The 16,026-nt window shown below is 40.2% G+C and overlaps 1 protein-coding gene across 3 annotated transcripts in view; it reads right to left on the bottom strand.

The window, feature by feature from the left end:
• SLC2A9 (solute carrier family 2 member 9) overlaps positions 1-16,026 on the bottom strand; it is a 274,750-nt gene that overhangs the window by 147,304 nt on the left and 111,420 nt on the right. For all 3 annotated transcript variants that reach the window (XM_023740225.1, XM_023740226.1, XM_023740227.1), the window contains one exon: positions 833-978. In XM_023740225.1, coding sequence (XP_023595993.1) covers positions 833-978 — 146 coding nt within the window. The remainder of the gene's footprint in view (positions 1-832; positions 979-16,026) is intronic.

Below are 16,026 nucleotides of genomic sequence, written 5' to 3' on the forward strand. Positions count from 1 at the left end.
GCTAACTGGCACAGCTCACAGCGCAGCTTCGCAACCACTCAGCCTCCATGTGGCTGTGCTTCTCTACCAGCCCAACTCTTTGTCAGCATCTCTCTCAACCAGAAAGCCTAGAAGACCTCTGCGTTTCAGCCATTTATAAAGCCTGATCCTCATCAGTTACAAGGCAGGGCCTCCATTACCAGATCTGAGTTCAACCAATCCTCAATTACCAATGAGATGTCAATCAACCCAGGTCTTGTTACTTACCAGAAAAAGGTATCAAACCATCAAGTTGTTTACAGTTTACCCAGGAAATGTCAATCAACCCAGGGAATCCCCTGGGTAAAAGTAATAAACCCTCTGAAGTAGAAAACAACCTGGGAGTCTGGGAGTGCACAGACCCCTGCTCACCCGCCCCGCCCCAAATTGCTTCTCCAAAGAACTAAGGCAAAAGTAGCAACTCCTCAGGGCTGAAGGGAAAAAAAGATCTCCCCATCTATTCTTCCAAAGAACTAAGCCAAAAAACCACATAAAGGAACTTACTGGACTACTGACACACAGCTAATAAATGCTTGAACTGGAATTCAAATTCAGATATGCCTGTTTCCGAAACAGAAGATAGTGCAGTTACATATTTACTTAGGAAAGAAAAATTCAAGCGTAAGGTAGATCTAAGCATCTTGAAAAGATGCCCAAAAGGGAGCACACCAAAAATGTTTCTCCAACAATAAGTCAAAGGTTTGAATGCCCAGGAATACTCAGACGTAGGATAAGCTGTTGGAGGAAGGCCTCACTCCTTAAGTGGTGGCCGTGAGAGGAGGACGGATGTGGTTGGCCCAGGAGCCACACTTACCTTTCCCAGCAGCTCAGGCAGGCCCAGCAACTGCCCAGTGAACACGCCAATGCAGATGAAGATGGCAGTCACCTGCCCCACAGAGCCACGGATCCCCTTGGGTGAGATCTCGTTCAGGTACATGGGAAGCACACTGAGGGCGATGCCTGTGGAGGAAGTATGGTAATGGTGAGAAATCTGTATTCCCAGAGGAGTGCTCTGGGTCAGAGACAGAGCTGTCTTCCCCAGGAGGCACTCTGGTAGTGTGAGATCTGTCTTCCCTAAGGGAGGAGAACTCTGGTCATGGCACTTCCCTTAGCTCTGCTTTGCCTTTGAGAATAATAACACTGTAGCCACAACACCATTCCTGATACTCTGCACAAACTGCCAACACTATAAAATGCTTTTATCATTTAATGTATAAAGTATGGTTGGGAGGTGGAATTCTTAGGAAAGGATATACCTGATGATGGTAATGGTGATGGTGACAGTGGCAGTGGTGGTAGTGATGGTGATGACCGTGGTGGTGGTAGTGATGGTGATGGTGGTGTTACTGATGATGGTGAATGTGTTGGTGGTGGTGGTGTTAATGATGGTGGTAATGGTGGTGATGGTGGTGGCAGTGTTACTGATGGTGGTGAATGTGTTGTTGTTGATGGTGTTAATGATGGTGGTGATGGTGGTAGTAGTGACAATGATGGTGATACGGGTGATGATGAGAATAGCTAAGACATGCAGTGCTTAGCAAGTACCAAGATCTTCCTCTTCACTTTACATATATTAACTTACTTATTTTCACAATGACCCTTTCAAGTAAATGTACTATTAATATTATTATACCCATTATAAATATGAAGAAACTGAGGCACAGAGAAGTTGATTAAGTGCCCAAGTCACCAAGTGATGCCTGGAGATGCCCAAAGAGGTTGTTTTGTCCAAAAGAACCCCAATAGATCTTCCAATTCTAGGATCTGAGCTTTTCCCATCAGCTAATGTTTTTCCTCTTTACATAAATCATGGACTCAGCTCTGGCAGATACCGTTACGCCCTTTTTACAGATGAGGTCATTCACATATGACCTCATAACCTTTGGGATGAATTTACATCGTCAGAGACTTTTAACAGATTTTTAGGATTAAAAAAAAGTAATAGTTAAAAAAATGCTTTGCAAAGCACAATACACTGCACACACAGAGGGCCTGTTAGTAAAAATAATATGACACCTTGCCTGTTTCAAGAAACCTTTTTCACCTATACCTGGGCAGGGTTATTCATAAGGCCCTTTATAAATCTATAAATGTCTATTCTATGCACTTGCCCCAGGCGGATGCATCACTTGGTTAGAGCACAGACGGCATGCTTTGGATCAAACTGCCTCCCGGGCTGAATCCCTACAGCTTACCAGCTGTGAGACATTGTGCTTCTTTCGGTCTCAGATTCTCTACCCACAAGATGGGGATAAAAATTGAGCCTAACTTTATGGGATCCCTGTAAGAGTTAACTAACATGTGCTCATCACATATGGTAAAAATTAAACAAATTACCATTATTAGCAATTACTATCATTGTCCAATTTTCACCAGACTGTGAGGGCATAAAAATTTTATTTCCATATATATATATACACATACACTTATGTTCCACTGCTATTCATAAGGTTTTCCCTGGTTAATTCTTTTCAGGAGTAGACTGCCGGGTCCCTCTTCCTAGTCTATCTTAGTCTTGAAGCTCAGCTGAAACCTGTCTGCAATGGGTGACCCTGCTCGTATTTGAATACCAGTGGCATAGCTCCCAGCATCACAGCAACACACAAGCCCCCACAGTACAAAAAACTGACAGAGATGCATGAGATATTTCAACAAATGGGTGCAGCGCTTATATATATAATTTCTTGCCCCATTCTCCCCAATGCCTCTCACACATTTCCTGACACACATTAGGTACCAATCAATGTGTGTCAAGTTGAGGTGAATTCTCCCCAATTGCTGTATTCAGGGAAGTCCTTCCCCAAATAAACTAGTACAGGGAATACACAGCCCAATTTATAAACTGAGAATCTCATTCATTGCATCTCAGCCCCGGGGAAAATTTTTTGGTTCATTCCTCAAGACAAACATGCTTGAGAAGAAAACAAGGAAATTATCTGGAAAGTAACATAAACCAGATGATATTTGAATTTTCATCCAAAACACATATTTGAGAGCATCTGGCCTCATGAAAAAATTGGCTGGCCCCCAATAATTTAGCACATTGTTGCTTAAAAGGCAGAACAATAGACAGAAAAGTGAACTGCAGTGGGAGTTAAGTCCCAGATCCATAGTCGCCTCCTGAGGTGATCTTGATCAAGCTACTAATTTCTCTTAGCCTCAGTTTACACATCTGCAATAACTACTACCTATTCACGTCACTTTGATGACTAAGTTGTGCCTGACCCAAGCCATGGTCTTTTCAGTCACCTCATATGCATGCAAAAGTTGGACAATGAAAAAGGAAGACAGAAGAGTTGATGCATTTGAACTGTTGGTGTTGGTGAAGAATATTGAGTACACCATAGACTGCCAGATGAATGAGCAAATCAGTCTCAGAAGAAATACAACTGGAATGCTCCTTAGAAGTGAGGATGGCGAGACTTTGTCTTGCTTAATTTGGACATATCATCAAGAAAGACGAATCACTGAAAAACGACATCATGTTTTGTAAAGCAGAGGATCAGTGAAAACTAGTGAGACCCTCAGTGAGATGGATTGACACAATAACCACAACAATGGGTTCAAACATACCAACGATCATGAAGATGGCACAGGACCAGGCAATGTTTCTTTCTGTTATACAAAAATAGTCGTGAGTCAGAGCCAACTCAATGGCAAATAACAGTCATGCTGTGATGGGAATTAAATTGCTAACTGTAAGGCACCCGGCTCACATGTGGTCCATGTTAGTGTCCTTACCCCAGGGGGATAAATGATCACCATCTCATAAAAAAACTAGCGAGGAACAAAGGATAAAACTGGCAGGAAAGAGGCAGCATGGGTAGGAGTAAAGAACACAGAGCTAACTACTCTAGCCTCATCTGAAAAGGGGGATAGTTGGGATAGTAATAAAAGCTCCCTTGTATGGGTGCTGTGCACATATTGAATACATGCAAAACACTTGGCAAAGTGCCTGGATCATATTAAGCTGTCAGTGAATGGTGGCTGTTCTTTCTTTCCAATTGTGAAATGACATAGAAAAGCCAGACGCTGGCAGCTAATCCAGAGGTGAAACAGGAGGAGGTCTCTTTGAAAGCCCACTGTAGGTGACCAACTCATCCTGATTTGCCTGGGACTATCCTGATTTTAGCACTGAACATCCTGTGTCCCAGGAAGCCCCTCCAACCTGGGAAAATCAAAAAGGCAGGGCATAGTAGGCCTGCAGTACTATACCACGAATCCCATACACCACAGCGACCTCTCCCAACCTCTGACCCCATCTCCTGCCACATTTCTCCTGACCCAGGTGCCCTGGCCTTGGGGTTAACAGAACACTCCAGGCTCATCTAATCTTAAGACAGTGGTCTTTGCTGTTCCATTGGTCTGGAAACTTCTGTCCTCAAAGCTCCACATGTTGACTCCCCCTCCTAATCTTCCTGTCTCACTCAATGTCACTTTCTGGTGTGGGTTGACTTGTGTCTCCCCAAAAAGGAGACTGAAGTACTTTGTGACCCCCTGTACCTGTGAATGTGAACTTATTTGGAAATAGCGTCTTTGTAGATGTGATCAAGTTCAGAGAGGTCATGCTAGATTAGAGTGAGCCCTGAATCCAATGACTGGTGTCATTATAAGAAGGCCAAATGAAGATACACGAACACGGAGGCAAACGGGGAGACTGCCACAAGATGATGGAGGCAGAGACTGGAGTGATGCAGCTGCAAGCCAGCAGCCACCAAAAGCTAGAAAGAGGCACGGAACAGATTCTTCCTCAGAGCCTCCAGAAGGAACCAACCTTGCCAACACTTTGATCTCAGACTTCCTGACCTCCAGAGCTGTGGGAGAATAAACTTCTGTTGTTTCAAGCCACCCAGTTTTGCGGTACTTTGTTACGCCAGCCTGAGGACACTCATGCACCCCTCGCTAATGTCTTCCCTGACCACCCTGTCTAGATGAGTCTCTCCCCCATCACTATCTCTTCATTCTGCTTCATGTTCTTCACAGCACTTATCACCGTTTGAAAGTATCTTGTTAGTTATTTTCTTGTATGTTGTCTGTTTCCTCACTTCTACCCTCAATGGAATTCCTCGAGAGGACAGTGCCAGACCCAGAGTAGGTGCTCAATTAACATTTGTTGAGTGGTTCCCCAAGGCACTATCACTACTGTTATTGATTTAATCTAGTGTTAGGGTTTGCATCGTGTCCCCCCAAAATATATGTTGGAATCCTAACCCCTATACCTACGGATGTGATTCTGTTTGGAAATAGGGTTTTCTTTGTTATCTTAATGAGGCCATATCAGTGTCAGGTGTGTCCTAAACCTGATCGCTCCTGAATTATAGAAAGAGCAGATGAGACTCTCACCCCATGCTTCCTCGCAATCGCTATCCTCTCCCTCCTCCCCAAGGCTAAACACCAGTCTGATTTATATCACCATAGACTAGTGTATGGGATCATATGACTGTAAAAATGGCGTAGGGGCAGTGTCTGACCTCTTCTCACGTCACAAGGGGGAAGAAGAATCAAGATCAACATTCCAAGGCTGATTCCTATGAGACAGAGGTCAGACAAGCCTGCTTTCTCCACCATCTTTACCAATTCTGATACCAACCATCCCTCCCACAGCACTCTCTACTTCTCTTCTGGGCTCGATAATTTGTTGCAATGGCCACACAGAACTCACAGACCATACTCATGATCATAGGGTTTATTAGGGAAGTAACAGGTTTACTATTCAGGCTCAGGAACACTCAAAGAGTACAGGACAGCCTCTTCTCAGTCGTGCTTGCAGGCACGCCTCTCCCTGGCCCTAGGCCTCTGCCCAAAGGCACTCAGCTTTCTCTGTCTGTGGGCCAGAAAGCCTACCCGCCATCTCCTGCTGCCTCCGGGTCTCTCCTGACACTGCTTCTCACCATCTTTAGGGTTACGGTGCTCTCTCTCTCTTTCAATCTGTCTCTCTCTCAGTCTTCTGCTTCCAGGAGTTTCTTAGCACAGGGATCCCAGGTTCAAAGGATGCGCTCTCCACTCCTGGCTCTTCTTCCTTGGTGGCGGTAGGATCTTTGCTCTGCTCTGGAATAGGCTCCCTTTTAAGGGAAAACTGACCAATCCCCTTGGTGAGCCACAATTACCCTGTCACACAGTCCCGCCTAATAACCTGGATGGGAGTTAGAAGAGAGGCCACACAAAAGCAATCAATCGCACCACAGTGACATATATTTCTCTTATGTCTCATCTCTTTTGCAGACATTGTATTTGTGAAATGCACCCATGCTATAGCATGTAGCTATAATTTGTTAATTTTCATTGATGCATAGTATTCCAATGTGTGATATAGTACAATTTATCCATTCTACTATTGATGGACATTTCAATTTCAGTAACTTCTAGTGTGGGGTTATTAATAATAGTGCTGCTATGAACATTCCCATACAAGTCTTTTGGTACACATGAATATGCATAGAAGATTATATATAAATCTGCTTAGATTTTGAACACACACACACTGTTAATAATAAGGGAAACTGAGGCACAGACTGTCAGATTCTTCTGAACGCACAGGAAATTTCACAAAGGTCATTGACCAGTGTGGGATGTACTCAAGAACAAACAACCAGGAATAAAGGAGACAGGGTGCAGACACGGTGATCATAATATCCCACAAACTCACTTTGTGACAAGACATTTGTCAATCATGAACTCACTTAAACTTTGCCTTGTGAGAAGAATTTAACTATGGGTAATTTCCCTTGCTTCCTGAGAATTCCAAAACTTCATATTCCTTGAGTAGTTGAAATGCCTTTACCATTTTAAAACTTCCAGACTATAATGAGGATTTATGCCACAGAGACCATCTGGTAACTTGATGTCAGCTGATCTCAGAAGGGTGGGGGGGAATTCAATCAATCATGTTATAAGACTAGCCAATGGTTCATTTCTTAGTTTATTTCCTCCTTTCCTTCTGAGATCCTCATTGTAACTGGGTTAAAACGGGACTTCTGTTGTTCTTTCTGAACAGAAAGGTCTCCCTGTATGCATACAGATTAACTATTCAAATAAACCCTGCATGTTTTCATTTCTTCGTGCTTTGATTATTTTTTGACAGCACACACATACCCACATGGATATACATATGCACATGTATACACATGCATATTCATATACATATATTGCTGGGTCATAAGATAGATAAACACCATAAGTCATAATTCATAATTATGGTGTTGGCAAAGAATATTGAATATCCCATGGACTGCCAGAAGAATGAACAAATCTGTCTTGGAAGAAGCACAGCCAGAATGTTCCTTAGAAGCGAGGATGCCAAGACTTCTTGCTTACTTTGGACATGTTATCAGGAGGGACCAATCCCTGGAGAAGGACATGATGCTTCATAAAGTAGACAATCAGCAAACTAGAGGAAGACCCTCAACAAGATGGATTGACACAGTGGCTGCAACAATGGGCTCAAACATGGCAACAATTTCAAGAATGTTGCAGGACTGGGCAGTGTTTCATTCTGTTACACATAGCGCTGCTGTGAGTTGGAACCAACTCGATAGGACATAACAAGAACAAGATAGACAAAACCAATTTCCCACAATTACTGTACCAATTTATACCTTTATCAGAGATGTATGAAACCCTTTGCTCTACATATTCACCAGTATTTGCCATTGTCAGTCTTTTTAATTTTAGCCATGGTTTTATTTGCATTTCCTTAATTGCTAATGAGACTTTAAATATCTAGTGGCCATCTGGGGAAGATGGCTTGTTCAATCTCAACTATTTTTGTAATAGGTTTTCTATTTTCTTCTTATTGATTTGTAGGAGTTCTTAGTGTATTTTGGATATGAACCCTTTGTCAATTTTATTTATTGAAGATATTTTCTTGCTTTCTATGTCTTTTTACTCTCTTCGTGTTTTGTTTTGTTTTGTTTCATAAACAGAAGTCCCTAATTTTAATGTAGTGCAACGTATCCAGATTTTCTTTTTAACTAGTGCTTTTTCTAGCCTGTTTAAGAAATTTTCTCCCCAAAAATGTTGAAAATATTTTTATATATTTTCTTCTGGAATACTTATTGTTTTAAAATTTCATATTTAGAGCTATAACCTACCTGGAATTGATTTTGTGTATGGGATGAAGCAGGGAGCACATTTTGTTTTTGATATGAATATCCAATTGACCTGGCATGATTTAAAAGACATCCCTTCCTCTCAGCTCTCAGCAACACCTTTGCCTTAGATGAAGGGTCCAGATACGTCTGGGGCTGCTTCGGAAGTCTCAGGTATATTCCATTGTTCTGTTTGTCTACCTTTCAGCAATATCACTCGTTTAAATTACTGTAGCTCTGTAATAGGTGTTGGTAGCTTGCAGACTAAGTTCTCTCACTTTTTCTTCTAGATTATCTTGGATATTCCTGCCACTTCGCATTTCCATATAAAGCTTAAATCAGTCTGCAATTTTTATTTAGAGAAATGTGCTTGGATTTTGACTGCATTTGTCTTTAATCTACAGATCAGTTTAGAGAGAATTGACACCTTTATAATAGTGAGTCCTCCAGTTTATAAAGATGGAATATCTCTCCATTTGTTTAAGTCTTTAATTTTTCTCAGTGTTTCATTGGGTTTTTCTCTGCGTGTATTATACATTTCTCATTAGATTTATTCCTAGATATTTAATGATTTTTATGACGCAGTGGTTAAGCACTGGGCTGCTACTGAAAGGTCAGCGGTTCGAACCCACCAGCATCTCCAAGGAAGAAAGATGTGACAATCTGCTTCTGTAGAGATTACAGCCTTAGAAACCCTATGCGGCAGTTCTACTCTGTGCTATAGGGTCACTATGAGTCGGAATTGACTTAATGGCAACGAGTTTGGTTTCTTGGTTTTATGTTATTTTAAAATGGTATAGTTTGCAAATTTTATTTTCTATATAGGAATACAATTTCTTTTAGGGTACTGACCTTACATATAGAAATAAAATTGCATTTAGTATACTGAACTTGTATCCAGAGACCATTCTAGTTAAAGTCACTTATTAATTCTAAAATGTATCTATGGATGCTTTTAGATGTTTTACACATTCATGCTGTCTTAGTTTCTTAGTGCTGCTGTAACAGAAATACCACAAGTAGGTGGCTTTAACAAATAGAAATTTATTTGCTCACAGTTTGGGAGGCTAGAAGTCCTAATTCGGGGTGCCGGCTCTAATGGAAGGCTCTCTCTGTCTCTTTTGGCTCTGAGAGAAAATTCTTGTCTCAGTCTCTAGCGTTCTTTGGTGATCTCCAGATGATGTATATCTTCCCCTCCATTTGTGTTTCCTTGCTTCTGTGCCTAATCTGCTCCTTTTACCTTTCAAAAGTGATGGGTTTAAGACACACTCTACACTGATATGACCTCATTAACATAACAAAGAAAACCCAATTCCCAAATGGGATTATAGTCACAGGTATACCTGCTGTTGCCTTGGAGTCAATTCCAACCCACTGTAACCCTATAGGACAGAGTAAAACTGCCCCAAAATGTTTCCAAGGCTGTAAAATCTTTACAGAGGCAGACTGTCACATCTTTCTCCTGTGGAGCAGCTGGTGGGTTCAAACCACTGACCTCTTGGTCAGCAGCTGAGCACTTTAACCACTGTAACACCAGGGCTCCTCTCCCACAGGTATAGGGGTTAGAATCTACAGCACATATTTTTGGGCGACACAATTCAATCCATAACACAAGTTATCTGTAAATGATGACAGTTTTAGTTACTCTTTTCTCATCTTTGAATCTTTTTGGTTTGTTTGCCTTACAGCATTAGCTAGGCTCTCCAGTGCCATATCGCAGGTTGTTAATGAGTCTTCCTCCAATCCTGACACCATGTTCTTCTACATAGAACCCAGCTTCTCGGATTATTTGCTCAGCATACAGAATAAGTATGGTGAAAGGATACAACCCTGATGCACTGCTTTTCCGATTTTAAACCACGGAGTATCCCCTTGTTCTGTATATATTAGCATTACAAATGGGCAAAACCATCGAAAGCTTTACCTTTTCACAGATTGGCTAGAAATTGTGATCCTACATTTTGAATTGTCTTTCTTAACAATCATTGGTACAGGTTTCAGTAATGACGGTCAGGAGGGTCTTCACTGGTCCAACAAATTTTCTATTCACTAAATGCTATAGAAAAAGATAAGAGTAGAAAGTCTTGTGTTCTGATTGATTGGCTTTATGTGAAAGTTTCCCTAAAAGATATTTTCCAAGATTATCCTAGCTATTGTCTTTATACCTCAGGGCCCAGTTGATGTGTCCTTGTGAGCCCAGCTCCAGCTAGATCACATTCTCTATGCTCAAGGACAGGGAATAATAATTCCAATATTACTTCCTAAATCACTTGGAAGAAATACAACCAGAAAGCTCCTTAGAAGCAAGAATGGTGAGACTTTGTCTTGGTTACTTTGGACATGGTATCAGAAGGGACTGGTCTCTGGAAAAGGACATCATGGTTGGTAAAGTAGAGGGTCAGCCAAAAAGAGGAAGACCTTCAGTGAGGTGGATTGACACACTGGCTGCAACAATGGGCTAAACATAGTAACAATTGTGCGCAGGAGCAGGCAGCGTTTTATTCTGTTGTAAACAGGGTCGCTATGAGTCGAAACTGACTAAACAGTACCTACAACAACAAGAAGACCTGTGGTACAATGTTTACTTAAAGTTGTGAGAGAAAGCATCCTTGTCTTATTCTTGGAGTCCGATGAAAATCTGTTAACCTTGTAACTGATGTAGGTTTTTGTAGATACTCCTTATCAGTTTAAGAAGCTTCTCTTCTATTCTTACTTTTCTAAGAGATACTTTATTTATTCTTTACCATAAATGGATGCTGAATTTTATCAAATGACTTTTCTTCATATATCAAGATAATCAAAGATTTTTTTCTTAAAATTTACTTTGTTGATATGGTGAATTGCCTTGATTGATTTTCAAAGGTAAATCTAATCTTCTATTGATGGAATAATCTATCTGGGTCTTGACATATTATCTTTTATATGCTATTGGCCACCACCCATCTACCAGTTTGTTGTGTTGTGGTTGTTTGCATGTTTCTATGATGTCGGAGGCTATGCCATCAGTATTACAAATACCAGCAGGGTCACCCAGGATGGACAGGTTTCAGCAGAGCTTCCAGATTAAGACAGACTAGGAAGAAAGGCCTGGTGAGCTACTTCCAAAAATGAGCAAATGAAAACCCTATGGATCACAACAGGATATTGTCTGATACAGTGCTGGAAGATGAGCCCCCTAGGCTGGAAGGCACTCAAAATACACGGTGGTTGCAACAATGGACTCAAGCAACATTTTGTTTATTGTACATAAGGTCACCATGAGTCAGAGCTAACTCAATGGCAACTAACAACAACATATATTGTTGGATTTGTTTGCTAATATTTTGTTTAGGATTTTTATATCTACCCTCATGAATGATATTGGCCTGTAACTTTACTTTCTTATAAAGTTTTTGTAAGGATGTGGTATCAAGGACATGCTGATCTTATAAAACATGAGTTGGAAGTGTCCCCTCTAGAAATGTTTGTATGGAATTGGTGTTCTTTCTTTCTTAAAGAAGCCATCTGGGACTTGAATTTTTTGTTGTTGTTGGAAGGTGTTTAATTATTAACAGATACAGAGCTATTCAGATTTTCTATTTTTTATTATGACAGTTTTGGTAACTTTTGTCTTCTTAGGAATTTGTATATTTCATCTAAAGCTTTCAAACATATTACACAAATTTCTTCATGATATACTCTTATTTTCTTTCTAACTCCTGAGGATCTATCCTTTCCATTCCTTCTTTCCATTATTAATCCCTTCTCTCTATTTTTATGAACAGACTCCCAATGAGGCTTATCAATTTTGTGTCTTATAGGATCCACTTTGACTTTGCTGATACTCTAATGAGTATTTTGTTTCTAACTTCTTGAGACAGAGGCTTAGATCACTGATATTCATTCAGCCTTTCCTCTTTTTAGAGTCTATGCTTAAGCTTATACGTAGTACTTGGAGCATGATTTTAGCAATATCCAAAACCTTTTGAATATCATATGCATTATTTTCATTGTCATTTAATTAAAAATATTTTCTAATCTCCTTTGTGATTTTTTTTTTTCCTATCTACTGGTTACTTAACAAAAAAAAAAAAAAAAATAACAGTTGCCATCGAGTCAATTCCAATTCATGGCAATCTCATGTGTGTCAGAGTGGAACTGTGCTCCACAGGGTTCTCAGTGGCTGATTTTTCAGAAGTAGATCACCAGGCCTTTCTTCTGAGGCACCTCAGGGTGGACTCGAACCGTCAACCTTTCATTTAGTGGCCAAGCACGTTCACAGTTTGCACTGCCCAGAGGCTCCACTGGTTACTTGTTTTGTTTGTTTTGTTAGGTGTGGTCAACTGGGTTCTGGCTCATAGGACCCTATGTACAACAGAATGAAACACTGTTTACTTAGAAGTATACTATTAATTTACAAACATATAATGATTTTCTATTTATCTTTTTGTATTTAATTTATAACTTAATTCTATGGTAATCAGAGAACATAATCTAATACAACCTTTTGAAATGTGTTGAGACTTGCTTTATGGTTTAGAATACGGTCCGTTTTGTTTTTAATGGTCCATATTTGCTAAAAAGGAATATGTGCTTTGCAGTCTTCAGGTTTAATGTTCTATATATGTTAATTACATCATATTTATTCATTGTGTTGCTCAGATCTTCTATATACTTATCGATGTTTTTGTCCACTTGTTCTATCAGTTACTGAGAGACTATTTCTCATTTTAGTGTAGCTAACTTTTAATTTTTGTATTTTGATGTTTTTAACAGGTTTATGACAAATTTAGAATTGTTATATTCCTGGTGAATTGAAAGTTTCATCATTATGAAATGTCTCTCATTGTCTCTAGTAATCCTTCTTTCCTTAAAGTCTGCTTGGTCTAATATCAGCATTGCTATGCCAGCTGTCTGGGTTCATGTTCTTTAGAGTTGTTGCCCATGCTTTTACCTCCAACCTTTTTATCTCCTTATATTTAAGATGTGTTTCATAAAAGCAGCCCATAGTTAGGTATTTATTTTATCCAATCTGACCATTTTTATCTTTTAATTGGAATACTGGGTGCATTTACACTTGAAGTAATTACTGATACAAAACTCAAAACTGCTGCTGTGTTTGAGCCCATTGTTGCAGCCATTGTGTCAATCCATCTCCTTGAGGGTCTTCCTCTTTTTTACTGATCCTCTACTTTACCAAACATGATGTCGTCCTCCAGGGACTGGTCCCTCCTGATATACATGTCCAAAGTATGTGAGATGAGGTCTCGCCATCCTCGCTTTCTAAAGCTCATCTTAGTAATCAAGGTGACATCTTCTCTTTTCAACACTTTAAAGAGGTCTTTTGCAGCAGATTTGCCCAGTGCAATGTGTCATTTGATTTCTTGACTGCTGCTTCCATGAGCGTTGATTGTGGATCCAAGTAAAATTAAATCCTTGACAACTTCAATCTTTTCTCTGTTTATCATGATGTTGCTTACTGGTCCAGTTGTGGGGATTTTTGTCTTCTTTATGTTGAGGTGTAATCCATACTGAAGGCTGTAGTCTTTGATCTTCATCAGTAAGTACTTCAAGTCCTCTTCGCTTTCAGCAAGCAATTACTGATATACCTAAATTTAAATATTACATCTTACTAGGTGCTCTCCGTAAGTCCCAGTCTTTTAGATTCTATTTTCTCTCCTTTCTCTTTCCTTGTTTTGGATTAAGTATTTTTATTATGTTATTTGCTTGTTATATAGTATTTTCTATTTTTTAATGGTTTCCCTAGAGATATTTCACATATCTGCATCTTGTTGAAATCTACTATAAATTAGTAATTTTTTCATTTCCCAGACAAAAAGACTTTAAAACACTTTGACTCATTTACTGCCTGCTTGATCTATATACTATTGTAGCTGTGTATTTTAGCTCTCTCTCTAAACACACACACACACACACACACACACACACAAAATCCCTCCACATACATTATCGTTGTTTCCTATAGTGAAAACTGTGAAAGCCAGAGCTCGATGGGACTGCCTTGTTTTTCTCTGTATCATGAGTTTTCTGCCTTTGACAGGGTGCAGTCACCACTTTTCTATCATTCTCTATCTAGTGGAAAATATTTGAGTTGTCCTTCTCTGATAGGTTTCCACCTTACACAGGTCCCAGCTTTCGCAGGTTTAACCGTATACTCAATATCTATTCGATTTACCCAATAATTTACCTTTTAGGTTGCTCAACATTCCTTCCTACAGTTCCAAGCTTCCATCTGGGATTATTTTTTTTGTCTGAAGAACAGACAAAATGGATTTTGTGCAATTTTTTTTCCAATCTTTTTCTCTTTTAAATTTTTTTAAATTGTACTTTAGATGAAGGTTTACAGAACAAATAGCTTCTCATTAAACAGTTAGTACACGTATTGTTTCATGACATTGGTTAACAACCCCACGACATGTCAACACTCTCCCTTCTTGACCTTGGGTTCCCTATTACCAGCTTTCCTGTCCCCTCCTGCCTTCTAGTCCTTGCCCCTGGGCTGTTGTGCCCCATTAGTCTCATTTTGTTTTATGGGGCTGTCTAATCTTTGGCTGAAGGGTGAACCTCGGGAGTGACTTCATTACTGAGCTAAAAGGGTGTCCGGGGGCCACGCTCTCGAGGTTTCTCCAGTCTCTGTCAGGTTACTAAGTCTGGTCTTTTTTTGCGAGTTAGAATTTTGTTCTACATTTTTCTCCAGCTCTGTCTGGGGCCCCCTGTTGTGATCCCGGTCAGAGCCATCAGTGGTGGCAGCCGGGCCCCATCTAGTTGTACTGGACTCAGTCTGGTCGAGGCCGTGGTAGTTGTGGTCCATAAGTCCTTTGGACTAATCTTTTCCTTGTATCTTGTTTTCTTCATTCTCCCTTGCTTCCGAAGGGGTGAGACCAGTGGAATATCTAGGAAGGCTGCTCACATGCTTTTAAGACCTCAGATGCTACTCACCAAGATAGAGTGTAGAACATTTTCTTTATAAACTGTGTTATGCCAGTTGAGCTGGATGTTCCCCGAGACCATGGTTGCCACAGCTCTAAGCCCAACAATTTGATCCCTCAGGGAGTTTGGATGTGTCTATGGAGCTTCCATGACCTTTCCTTGTACAAGTTGTGCTGGCTTCCGCAGTACTGTGTACTGTCTTACCCTTCACCAAACTCACCACTTATCTACTGTCTATTTAGTATTCCCACCTCACCCCTCCCACCCCTCATAACCATCAAAGATTGTTGCTTTTTGTGTGTAAACCTTTTCATGAGTTTTATAGTAGTGGTCTCATACAATATTTGTCCTTTTGTGATTGACTTATTTCACTCAGCATAATGTCCTCCAGTTTTATCCATGTTATGCATCACAGATTCATCACTGTTCTTTATCACTGCATAATACTCCATTTTGTGTATACCACAGTTTGTTTATCCATTCATCTGTTGATGGATATCGAGGTTGTTTCTACCATTTTGCTATTGTGAACAATGCTGCAATGAACACAGGTGGGCATATGTCTATTTGTGTGACGGCTCTTATTTCTCTAGGATATATCCCTAGGAGTGGGATTGCTGGATTGTATGGTATTTCTATTTCTAGGTTTCTAAGGAAGCGCCATGCTGTTTTCTGAAATGGTTGTTATCATTTTGCATTCCCACCAGCAGTGCATAAGAGTTCCGATCTCCCCGCAGCCTATCCAACATTTCTTATTTCCAAATTTTTTGATTCATCCCAGTAATGCCGGGGTGAGATGGTATCTTATTGTGGTTTCAATTTGCGTTTCTCTAATGGCTAGTGATCACGAGCATTTCCTCATGTGTCTGTTGTCCACTTGAATGTCTTCTTTGGTGAAATGTCTGTTCATTTCCTTTGCCCATTTTTTAATTGGATTATTTGTCTTTTTGTTGTAGAGGTGTCAGATTGTCTTGTAGATTTTAGAGATTAG

The sequence above is a fragment of the Trichechus manatus genome, unplaced genomic scaffold (genome assembly GCF_000243295.1).
Source record: "Trichechus manatus latirostris isolate Lorelei unplaced genomic scaffold, TriManLat1.0 scaffold00150, whole genome shotgun sequence".
Lineage (NCBI taxonomy): Eukaryota > Metazoa > Chordata > Mammalia > Sirenia > Trichechidae > Trichechus > Trichechus manatus.